General features: G+C 48.2%; 1 protein-coding gene across 1 annotated transcript; it reads left to right on the forward strand.

Moving 5' to 3' along the window:
- The first annotated feature begins 7,146 nt into the window (after window positions 1-7,146).
- C14H9orf152 (chromosome 14 C9orf152 homolog) lies at window positions 7,147-11,114 on the forward strand. Its single transcript, XM_006744052.3, has 2 exons — window positions 7,147-7,339; window positions 9,993-11,114. Exons 1-2 carry the CDS (start codon window positions 7,147-7,149, stop codon window positions 10,517-10,519), a joined length of 720 nt encoding a protein of 239 aa, XP_006744115.1. The 3' UTR covers window positions 10,520-11,114.
- The last annotated feature ends 988 nt before the right edge of the window (window positions 11,115-12,102 follow it).

The following is a 12,102-nucleotide window of genomic DNA, read 5'->3' on the forward strand; positions in this document are numbered from 1 at the left end:
ATAGAATTGTTGAATCACTCTATTGTACACCTGAAACTAATGTAACCCTGTATGTTAACCACACTGGAATCAAAATAAAAATTTTTTAAAAATCCATCGTGTGAATTCCCACCATGTGTCACAAGGACGGAAGCCTAAGGTTTCCAGGTGACTTCTCCACCTGGCTCCCACCGGCACAACATTTGCTCCTCCGGGCTGAAAACCAAACATAGGTGTGTTTCTAAAAGTTGGAATGAAGGGCCCTCACTACTCGGGTGAGCTGAACCCACAGCTCAGATTCTGAAACCCCAAACCCGAGGCCTGACATCACCAGGAGGGGAAGCCAGGTACGAGGCCGCTGGGGACAGTTCCTGGGCCCTGGAGCCCACTGCCAGTGTTCAAACTCACCGACCCTCAGCCTGTTTGCCCTGCCTCTCCTGCTCCTTCCTGTGGAAGCCACAATAAAGGCACTTGCCTACGTTTTTCCTCATCCTTTCTGCGCTCTGCCTGACCCTGGTGCTTCCCCATGTGGTCCTTGCATGGTATGGTCTGCCCCTCGCACGAGGACTGTGAGTCACAAGCTATCTTTCCAATGGCAGACAGCTCCTGATCCATTGGCCTCATCATATCTGAATAATAAAACCGACATTTTAAATCACAGAAAGAAGCTGGGGGACACTGGCTTGTACATTTGCAGTTCACGGAACAGTATTTTATTACTCCCACACCATGGTGTACAACTAGTCTTTGGAATTCTCTTTGGCCAATGTTGGTATGTATGACTGTAAACTAGATTCTCCACGAAAGCGATATGAAACATCACTTGCCCATCAAAAGAAGCATGTACAGAACTGTCAGAACCGGGAGAAGAAGAGGTCGTGAACAATGGATGATACCAAACAGACAGGTCAATGCTGACATAGGGTAGTGGCTCGAAGCTCCTCTAAAAAAAACAACACACCAGCACTAAGCCAAGAATTGTGTGTCCTGGCTAAGCATCTTTGCTTAGCTGACTGCACAGTATCTACAGAAAATAATGGAAAGTAGTATAAATGATTTTGAGACTAGGTGCTAGAATAAAACAATGAGATGGAGGATTATTATCCAGGAAGAAAAATTAAAAATGGAATTTATACATAGAAGAAATGATCATAATAGGTTCAAATGAGAAATTTATATTCAGTTCAATTGGATGATGACAGGGACAAATGTCAATTCAACTAGCAGTTATTAGATGTATTATTGAACTACCAGAAGAAACCAGGAAAGTTGATGTGAATATTTCATTCCTTTTAAGTCTATTATAAAAAGCCCTGTTATTGACTTCAGTGTTACGGAGATTGAGCATCTTTCCATGTGCTTATTGGCCTCTTTTTTGAAGTACCTGTCTTTTGACTATGTCTGTATTAAATGTCTATGTTTTCTTAGTGGCTTGTAGTTCTTTATATATTCTAGATATGAATCTACTGACTGGTATTTCTATTTGGGGGCACAGAAGCTAGAGACTCATCAAAGGCTTATTCTTTAGTGATTCACCATTGAGGAAGTGGGGAGGCCACCCAGGCCTGTCTCTACCCAGAAATTCTGAGGAGAAAGAACTAAGCAGCCCAGGAGGCATGGAAAGAGAAATTCCAGGAGATGAAAGGTTCCAGCAAATGTTTAACCTGACTTCGGGTCTCAAAAGCCTTTGTGTTCTTGCCCTTATCACCTCTCCAAATCCACCCAAACACAGAAATAGCCCATTAAAATACATATCAGAAATAAATACAATATCACAAAGAGTCAGATGTCAAAACTTGACAGGGAAGTGAGGCCAAATTGAGCAACTCTCACCTGACTAGTTCACGTGATTTCTGTAAGCCCAGGGGTCATCAGCCAAACCTGCTGGGATCCAAAAGTCATTTTCCAAAAAGCCACAGATGTAAGACTAGAAACAGTAGGAACGGAAGCAGAGAAGAGTAGGACTTTCAGTAAATATCCTTGACTTTCAGGGCACACATCTGGATCTGTGCACAAATTCACATGCCATGGAGAGGCCCACGGTGTCATTTGTGAACAGCAGAGCAGAGACACGGGACTTGGACAACACAGTCTAAGCAGAAGCTCATAGCGTGGGTAACCTGACAGGGTGACATTGACAGGTCAGTCTGGGCAAGAAGTCTCTGAAATTAGGCTCTCTCTTCTTCCCCAAATCTTTGCAACAGGTCTTGAGTTCACAGGCCGCAGTGAAGAGGACATACCTGTCTTGAGATCGGACAGAGGGCTCGGAGCAGGGAAACTGAGACCTGAAGCAGATTCCCTTCTTCCACATCCCCCACCCCGCATTCCCATATAAATGCATCTCTGCAAACAGACCTGCCAGGCCTGTGAGCAGAAAAAGGTTTCTCCAAAGCTAGGCAGCTTGTTAAGTAACTATTGAAATAGTTCAGTGGTTCTTGGCTTTGGTTGCACCTGGCAAGTATTAAAGTACCAATGTCTCGCCCCCTCCTTCTGTGATTTGGATCCAGTGGGTGTGGAATGAAGCCCGGGCATAAAAAGCTATAAAAAGTTACTCGAGTGATTCTTACTGTGCAGTCAGGATCGAGAACCCCCAAATTAGTTTAAACACGTTCAGACTGCAGCCATCACACTATAAAGCAGAAAACAGTCCCCAAGAATGCGGGCCCAAACTGCTAGGGAAGACTTTTCAGTCAATGATCAGATTCAGGATGAGGTGATTAAAGGAAAATTTACAGATTATGGAACAAGGGATCAAATTGTTCCTGGATCTTAACTTACTATTATTATTATTTCAACTTTTTATTTTAAGAAGCCTCCGCACCCAACATGGGGCTTGAACTCACAGCCCTGAGATCGAGTCACATACTCTACCAGGTACTCCCCTGCATATTAACTTATTTTTATGGCTCATACAAAACATTATCTGAGAACCTGATTAAAGTTGTTTAACCAAGGTATTTTTAAAATAGGATTTTGCTAATAATAAAAAGTGAAGGAATATCTAATCTCATACTCCCATTAGACTCAGGTTTCAGTACCACGGGATATGGGTTATGGGAAGGAACTCAAGCTCTGATAGCAGAATGAAGTGGGTGCAAATTCTGTGCTGCCAGTTATTAGCTGTGGCACCCTGGGTAGGTCAGACAACCTCTCTGAGCCCCTATAATGGGGGTAATAATACCTGTTTCTCAGAAGGCTGGCAGGGATGAAATGGGACAGCATATTGGAAGCATCTTCAGTAAGGCTCTTTGACACTGGATCTATGTGGATTAACTCAGGGTTATGGTAAAGATATTCAGGGAAGATAAGAACAAGGCAATGGTCACAAAACCCACTTGGACTTGCCTGGAGCCACTACTGAGATATTTTGGGAATGGGGGGCAACCCTGCCTGGTCAGTAGCAGGCATTCTTGGCCCTGATGCTCTGCCACCAGCGTGGTTCAAATACTTTCCATCTGTTTCATTGGCTGGGTCTTGCTCTATTTGCAGGCTGATTAGCTGGGCCTGTCACCCTCCTGTATGGGTAGGCCTATTCAGTAGATCTTCTACCCCAGGCCACGTCATAGGTCATTGACAAGTCATAGATGGGCCCAGGGAGGGTGGTGAGGTCGCATAGCACCAAGCGTGCAAAAAGAAGCCCTCTGAAGGAAGTTATAGGCTTGTGGGGCCTGATACCTTGCTGGGCATCCCAACCCGCCAGAGCTCATTAAATAGCAGAAGAAACACCAAAACCCCTCAACCTTTCCCAGTTGTTTGTGTGGTTATGACTCAAAGTCCCCACTAGAGGGCAGGCAACTTTAATTTAAGATGATGGATTTTTTTGTACAGGTGAATAAACTGGATAAATGATAATCATTATTGGTACAATAAATAATCATAGGTAACATTTATTACACACATTCTAAACGTTGGGAACTCCCCCAAATGCTATATATGCATTATTTAATTTAAATTACTTATTGTATTATCATAAATAATACAGTTCTTTCCCCAAAACTGCATTGGAAGTTCCATGAAGATAATGTCTGTTGAATTTGCTATTCTGCACTGATTGATTAGTGAGTCTGGAAGATTGTAGTAACTGAATAAGTACTTGTTGAATGAATACATGTTAAATGAACTGAATCTTAAGTTCAAAGCCAAAAGGTGGAGGCTGTTATTCTTATAGCACATTGTGCTTTGTCATTAGTAAAATTGTTTTTAAATTTTGTAATATATCTTTTTAGGTATTTGAAATTATTAAGTAAGTGTCCCAGAGCGTTCCTTCAATAGCTTTTATATGCTTTATGTTGGGGGGTGGTGGGAAATATTCTTTAATATTCTTCAGGCCTCCTATTGTCAAAACTAAAATGAACAAGATCCTTCTTTAGAAGAACTTGTACTATTAACTTATTATCTTGATTAAAGGTATTGTAATTATCTGGACCAATCTGTAAATTTGCCTTCAACAAGGTCTTATAGTGCTGACCTCATGCCAGGCACTGCTCTAAGGACTTCATACTCATAATAAAAGTGCTATCATTAGCCCCATTTTACAGAGGGGTAAATGGTAACTATTATTGGCCCGTTTTAGAGATGGGGAAACTGAGGCATGGGGAGGATTAAGAAAAGAGTTTTCACAACCAGTAAGTGGCACAGCCAGGATGAAAACCCAAGTGTTCTGGTGGGAGATGTCTCCCGGGACCCGTCACCACACCGCCTCCACAGCTCATTACATAAAGTCCTCATTGCACAGGAAATGATGCTGATAGGCCACAGCAAAACAAATTTGGGGAAACTTTCATGCATTTTTATCCTGGACTTTTCATTCATCTGACATAATAGTGTTGGGAAAAGGTCAGACGGTGTCCTGGCCTCTCGAAATCTTGCTTTTAGACAGGGAGTTATTCTGTCATCGCATGATAAGAAATTATAAACAGTGATCCCCTTTCCGAAACACCAAACACACCAATTTGCAAAGGCCAGCCTGTTCCAGGGCAGAGTTCTTGGCGTATCAACAGAAAAACCAAAGCATACAATGCAAACATATTTTTAATATCCTCAAAATGCAATATACTTACAGCCAAGGGAGTTTTGCAATGAAAACAACAGGTAACAACCATATGACTCAGCAATTCTGCTCCTAGGCTCTGTCCCCAGGGCAGGCACCCCTAGTCACCAGAAGAACTGTAGACAAGTATTCAGAGAAAAACCTATACGTGAATATTCAGAGCAGCACGATTCAACTCTTCCAATAACGAACTGTATCATTTTCACCAAGGACGACATTTGTATGTCTCTACCAAGCTGCTGATTCCCTCCTGATGACCCAAAGACCACAGGCACCCCTAATACACCATCTAAAACACACCCCTTCTCCTCTCCCACACTCCAGTCTGCTCCTCTCCCAGGCCTAGCTCTGTGACTGGAACTACCATTCATCTACCTGATATGGGTTAAATTGTGTCCCCCTAAATTCATATGTTGAAGTTCTAACCCCAGTACCTCAGAATGTGACTGTATTTGGAAATAGGGTCATTGCAGATGTAACTTAACTCAGTTGAGTTAAGATGAGGTCCTTAGAGTGGGTCCTAATTCAACATAACTGCTGTTCTTATAAAAGGGGAAATCTGGACACAGAGACAGGCTCACAGGGAGGTCACTATATGAATATAAAGGCAGAGATCAAGTGATGCTTTTGCAGGCCAAGGAACACCAGAGATTGCCAGCAAACCAACAGAGGCCAGGGGAAAGGCCTAAAACAGATTCTCTCAGAGTCCCCAGAAAAAGACCAACCTCGCTGATGCCTCAATCATGGACTTCTGGCCTCCAGAATTCTAAGACAACACATTTCTGTTGTTTAAGCTCCCCAGTTTGTGGCACTTTGTTATAGCAGCCCTAGAAAACTAACACACTGCCCAGTGGAGATTTACTCTCACTCGCACACCCAGTGACTAGATCCCATGCAGTTCAGCTCCAGAACGGCTCCTAGAATTCAGCCACTACCCTCTTTCGAGGGTCTCTGGAGGTGTGTTGGGAAATTGGTTCTCTGCAAGCCTCATGTTAGGACAAGATAGGAAGGGACTTTGTTGACCAAATGGCACAAGGATAGATCCAAGCTGGCACAGGGGAGAGAGGGTCTAGGATTCCATGGGGATATAGAGCCGGTGGGGCTGGCCAGCAGGGGTGAGGGCGCACCTCGCCATGGGTAAGAGAAACACCAGCTCCCTGCTTGGCTGGAGAAGGCTGAGACCAAGGAGGCTGGTACAAATGTCAGAGAGCTGGGGCTCCCCTGGGCTCTGTCCCCAGGGCAGGTTTTGGGGCTGGGCTTTCTCCTGGGATGTGTGTGGTGCAGGAGTGGAGACTTGGGGGCACCTTTCCTGCTGGGGTTCCCTCGGGCATGGCTGCCGCGTGCACATCCCTGAGGCACCAGCTCTGTGAGGCTGCAGAGGGTGCGCTTTTCCAAGGCAAACCAAACGGACGGGTTTGCTGATGAGATTCCAGGTTTCAGTCCAAGAGGTGCGAGCTGAGCAGGCACCTGGCACAGCCCAGCATTGGCTCTGGCTCTGCCCGGAAACAGGAAATCTGGGAATTAGACTCTAAACATTGGGATTGAGCAGTGAAGGACCTGGAGCCCAGGGCCTCCCTGGGCACCCAGAAGGACTCGGAGCAGCTGTGCTTGCCTTGCTCTTTCTCCCCTACTCCTCCCTCACCCCATGCCCCTCAGTCCCTCCCTCCAGGTCCCTCCTTCCCCCTGCCTACACCTGCCCTGATCTCCTCCCTCCTCTCTCATCCTGTTAGCCCCCTTTGCCCTACCACCTTCCTCCTCTGTTCCTTCCCTCTTGGGGACCCCTTTTTTCCTGCTCCCCAATCTTCCTCCTCCCTCTGACTCCTCCTTCTCCTCCCCGCTTCCCCTCTCCTGCCTTTCCCCTCCTCATTCATGACTCCCCACCTCGTTTTCCCCTCACCTGTCTTCCTCCCCCTGCCATAGCTTCACTCCTTCCCCTACTTTCCACTTAGCCCTGCCTTCCCCTCCACCTTCCTTCACTCCCCTTACCTTTTCCTCCCCCTCATTTTCCCCTTACCTTTCCACCTGCCCCCCTCACTCCCCCTCCCCCCTCCCCCGCTGCTCCTTCTCGCCCCTCCCACGCCCCCGCCCATCACTGTTTGCTTTTCTCCCGGATCCTGATGAAGGGCTTGCCCTGCCCCTGCCCTGCCGGGCCGCATTTCCTGCAGCTGGGGTCTTGCTTCATGGCTGAGGGCTTCGGGACGCAGACTCCGGGGAAAGAGCCCCCGCTCAGCATCCAGGTCCTGCGAGCCCAGTACGCAGGCTTGCGAAGGCAGCAGACGGCCCAGGCCCACCTGGTGGTGCTCCCGAAAGGTAGGGTTGGGCAGGTGCTGGGGGCAAAAGTGGAGGGGGGGGCCTGGCCGTGGGCGCAATGGGTGGTGGGCTGCGGCCAGGGTGGGGCCGGGGCTCTGTGGGCCCTCCCGGTGGGAAAGAGCAGGGATGGCAGCAGAGCAGGGCCGGGAGGCCCGTTCTGGGCCGCTGTGCTTGGCTTGGTTCCCCTCCAGGGGCCTCAGGCAGGCATCTGGCCAGCTGCCGGCCGTACCTGGCCTCAGCTCTTATGTTCTCACCTGACCAGACTGTTCTGCCTGGTGGACGGTGGCTTGGCCCCCTGCTGGGCCAGGTGGGGCGATGGGAGCTCTTCCCCGCTGGGTCTCACCTCCTGCAAAGCTGAGAAACGGGCTCTGGAGAGAGCCGATGTGGTGTTCCCGACAGCCCTGGAGCAGGCCAGAGGAAGCGCGGGGCTCAGGGACTCAGGGACTCAGGAGGCACCCTGGCTCACGGAGCTTGCTTATCACCGTCTCAAACAACTTCCAAGGAGGCGTGAGATACAGAAGCCTCAAAGGGAGAATGCCTCTTCCCTCTGGGAACTCAGATTTTATTCCTGGAGGAAGTTAGCATAAGGCTCCATCCCAGCCCTTCCCTCTAACGGAGGAATGAATGGGTCAAGGGAGGTGGGAAGATCAAGGCTGTGCCTGAGGGTTTCTGTGGTTATTTGTACACTTCAGGACTCATGGAGTGGCCCGCCCAGCACTAGGCCAGCTGGGAAGGAATCAGGGGCCAGAGGGACATCACCATCCGGGGCAGGAAGAGTGCTGCCTTTTGGAGACCAAAGTGGTATCCCGGAGCTGAAGGTGCTCATCTCCCATTACTTGGGCTGTTGCCAGCCAGTGGGTTCTGTTTGAACTGAACTGGCACAGCCAAATAGCCCTCCATCTCTGCAGGGTATACACTGAAAGGTTCCTAAAGCCCTAGTCCATCCTCAGACGTGTTTATTCATTCAGTCATTCAGCAAATATTAAATTAAACCACTATCTAATGCAAGTACGATGCTTAACAGACCCACAATTCAGACTTACAGATCCATGTATGGGCACATCCCAAAGACAGTCCAAGTCGACATGCCCCACAGAACTCACCACTCCCTGCCCCAACCCTCCCTCTGGCTCTTTCTCCCACACTCTGTAACTTCAGTGCGCTGCCCCCCTAGCTAGCATCAGGTGGTCAGTTAAGGCAAGTTAATGCCGGAAGGGCTGGTCAGACACTGCTTTGTCAGGGAAGACTTCTGACTCCCAGGCGAGGTCAGCCACTCAGCAGTATCTATGTGGGGGTCGGGGTCCAGGTGTCCCTCCCACTTTGTCTTTCTCCTTGTCCCCTGCGGACCCCAAGCTGGGCCTGACAGCTAAGGAGGCTCCTCTCTGCAGCCAAGACCTGCCCATCCACACGGACATAATGGAGAGGATACTAGTTCCTATGTTCTCCCATCACGTCCCCTCTTCCTCTGTTCTCAAATAAGCACATAACATTTTGACTTTTTGTAAGAGTGTCCATGTTTGTCATGCTTAGAAAAATCCGGTAGTCCTGAAGTGGGAACACATTTTCAGGCCCTCCACTGTTGGCAGAGATGGCCGCACCAGTCCTGCTTCTCTCAGACTCCCAGACCCGGAGCTCAGGGCCTTCCCTCTGCCTTCATACCTCAGCACCTCCGTCTCTCCCCTCCTGCATGCAGGGCCTCCCGCTGTGACAAATGCCAGAATGCTCAGGGGAGCTCCACTGAGGATTCAGAGGCAACTAACTGCAGGCTTTGGAACACCTTTCAGGCATTCCCACAACCCTCTCTGCCACCAAGGTTGACCATAAACTGTCGTGTGCCACAAGGTGGTAAAAACAGCTCCCTGAGAAAGAAGAGAGACATTGGTCTGGGTCCTCATCCCTGCAGCCAGTTCGGAGAAGCAGGAGGTGCTGTAAATGTGTTCCCAGAACAGGGTCTGTGGGATGGGAGAAGGCGAGGGGCCACTCCTCCAAAAGGAGCTGCTTTGAAATACAGCTCCTCCCTCCTCCACCTTGGGCGGTAAACCCATTACGGGAACCCCAGAACACAAAACCCCGTAAGTGAAGAGTATTCTTTTCCACTGGCCAGTGTGCATGTGAGTCCGTCCCATTCTTTCAGTCGGAACGCTGGGGTCACTCCCTCACTGCAGTTAAGAGCTGGAGTCTATTAGTAAACTCTGTTCTGCTTGAGTTTTTCTTTATAGCATTGGTTTCCACCTGCAATTTTATTATAATATATTCGTTGGCTTACGTCTTTCTACCCCACTAGAACATATCTGTGAAGATGGGGATTTTTGTCTCAATGTTTGCTGCCATATTCCCAGAACCTAGAATAAATAATGGCTGGCACGTAATACGTGCTCAATAAATACTTGGTGAATGAATGAATACTTGTGCATGAGTGTGTGTATGTTAGAGAGCGTTTGTGTGGGTGTGAATGTGTGGGCATGGGAGGGAGTATACACGTGTGAGCATATGCAAGTATGTATGCGTGTGTGCACACATGCAGTGTACTGACTACCTCGCTTCCTTGACGTTTTGGGATAGCATTCCTATGGCTCGAAAGCTCTGAGACCCCCCAAATGAGAGCTGCCCATGTTCGTTCCAGTGGTGACCCTGCTGTGCCTTGCTTTGTCAGGAGGGTACACGCCTGTTCCTGCTGAGTCCATGGTCAGTCCTGTTTGGATTAACAAGGAGAGAAGGCATTCGCTGTCCCTGGAGGAGGCAGATCCGGAGGCAGAGGGGATGCTGGAGGAGGCTGACGGAGGCTGTCTCCAGGCCCCTGAGTCTCCATGGCACACACACCTAGAGATGTACCACTGCATCCAAACCTTCCACCAGGAAGCCAGTCTTTCAGTAAAACACAAGGACAAGCTCACGGGGTCTGAGCAAAGGCTCCCTCAGGAAGGAGACCCAGGCTTGTTTGAAAACAATCAGATGACTCGGCAAGGGACCACCATCCTACAAACAGCCCAGCGTGAATGTCCGGTGGGCAATGCCAAAATAAACGCAGTGGGATCTGGCTTAAATAAGGACATTCAGCTTCCTCCCTCCAAAAAGAACCCACACTGGTCTGGAAAACCAGCTCACTATCCATTTCCCCAGAGGAAAACTCCCCGGATCTCTCAAACTGCCAGGAACCTGGGATTGTATGGCCCAGCCTGAAGTCTTCTCCTCAGCCAAATATCTGTTGAAACCATCAATGGCCTCATCAAAGAACCCAGGAGGTGGAGCCACGACTCGGGCCTCTACCTATGAGCAAGAACGGGACTGACTCTGTTGTAGGGATTTTGAACTTCATGGTGGACGCACAGTCTCGTCCTTCAAAAGAGAAGAGATTGGCTAGGCCAGATCTCACACAGTCTAGGATGAAAGAGTGCTGTCTGATCAATGTGGCCCTACTGTGCTTGTATATAAAGACATGACGATGGAGCCCTAGATGCCCATTCCTTGGAGAGCTCCAGTAGGACATCTCCGTCCCTAGAAATGGGAAGTTTGAAGCATAACACCGGCACCCTAGCCAAAGGAATGCCTGAGCAGGGCCCTGGAGCCAATGGGTGTGGGCAGTCTTGTTTTCAATGTCTTCTGATGATTTCTCACATGATCTGGAGATGAGCTCTGAGAATTGCCTTTTTCTGGTTACTGTGTCTGGAGGCCAGCTCACTGAGAAGTCACTACATTCATTGGTAGTGACCATACCATTTCAACTGAGGCTCCCAAAGTATGGTCACTGTGGGTTTAAATAAAAAACAAAACCCTACTGTTTTGTGTGTTTAAGGGGTGTTCAGGAAGGGTGGTCATCTCTTCCCCTTCCACTGAGACTGCACGTTCCAATGTCATTACAGGTGTATTTCCTCCCTCCTTCCCTCTCATCTCCCCTTCCTTCCTCCTTTCCTCCCTTCCATCCATCCATCCCGTTTGTCTGTTTTCTCACCCTCCCTCCCTTTCTCTCACTCTCTCCTAATTAAGTTCTTATTAAACACTGCCGGTCATTGAAGATATATGGTTAAGAGGAGCCTGAGCAGGAGACAAGGAAATACTCCTGCTTGGAAAATATCTCCCACAAACTCCTTCCTTTTCAGCCAAATTTGAAGCATTCAGATCCTTCCTGGGATATGTTAAACTTAAGACAAAGTGAAGCAGGTGTTACTGCCCGGGTGATGGGAAGAAAGTAGGTCTTTCCTGGTTAATGTTTAACCTTTAAATGATATTTAAACACACCGAAGGTGCCTTTCCCTCACATCAGATAATCTCTCTGTAGAGTTTCACTTGTATTTTCCTCTTTTTTCCCCAATGGTGATCCAGTTTTGCCCGTCTACACCCAGAGTGGTTAACTAGGTGTGTCATTACCTGGCAAAAATACATATGTGCCTGCTTCTTGGATCACCCGGAAATCCACTCCAATTTGGGGATTTGTTGCAATTCCTTCTGTGAATAATCAGTAAGAGCCATTGTTAATTTTTTTCTAGTCTAATGAAAAACAAGGACATTTTCTGAAAACCCTTTGTCCTTTGTTGTAAAGAGGACTGCCACAAGTAACCCCTCTTTCTACAACGTATCAGTCAGGATGGGCTATGTTTTGCTGCAGAAACAGACCCTCCAAGCTCACAACAGGAGCTTTTCTTCACTCATGAAAAGTCCACGTGGATTTTGGCGGACTTCCCAGGGCAGCTCTTCTGCATGTACTGCCAGGATCTCAGGCTGCTTCCGTCTCATGGCACCTACAGTATCAACACTGGTTTCCCTAA

This window comes from Leptonychotes weddellii, chromosome 14, assembly GCF_054177405.1.
Source record: "Leptonychotes weddellii isolate Sample4059 chromosome 14, ASM5417740v2, whole genome shotgun sequence".
NCBI classification, from domain to species: Eukaryota; Metazoa; Chordata; class Mammalia; order Carnivora; family Phocidae; genus Leptonychotes; species Leptonychotes weddellii.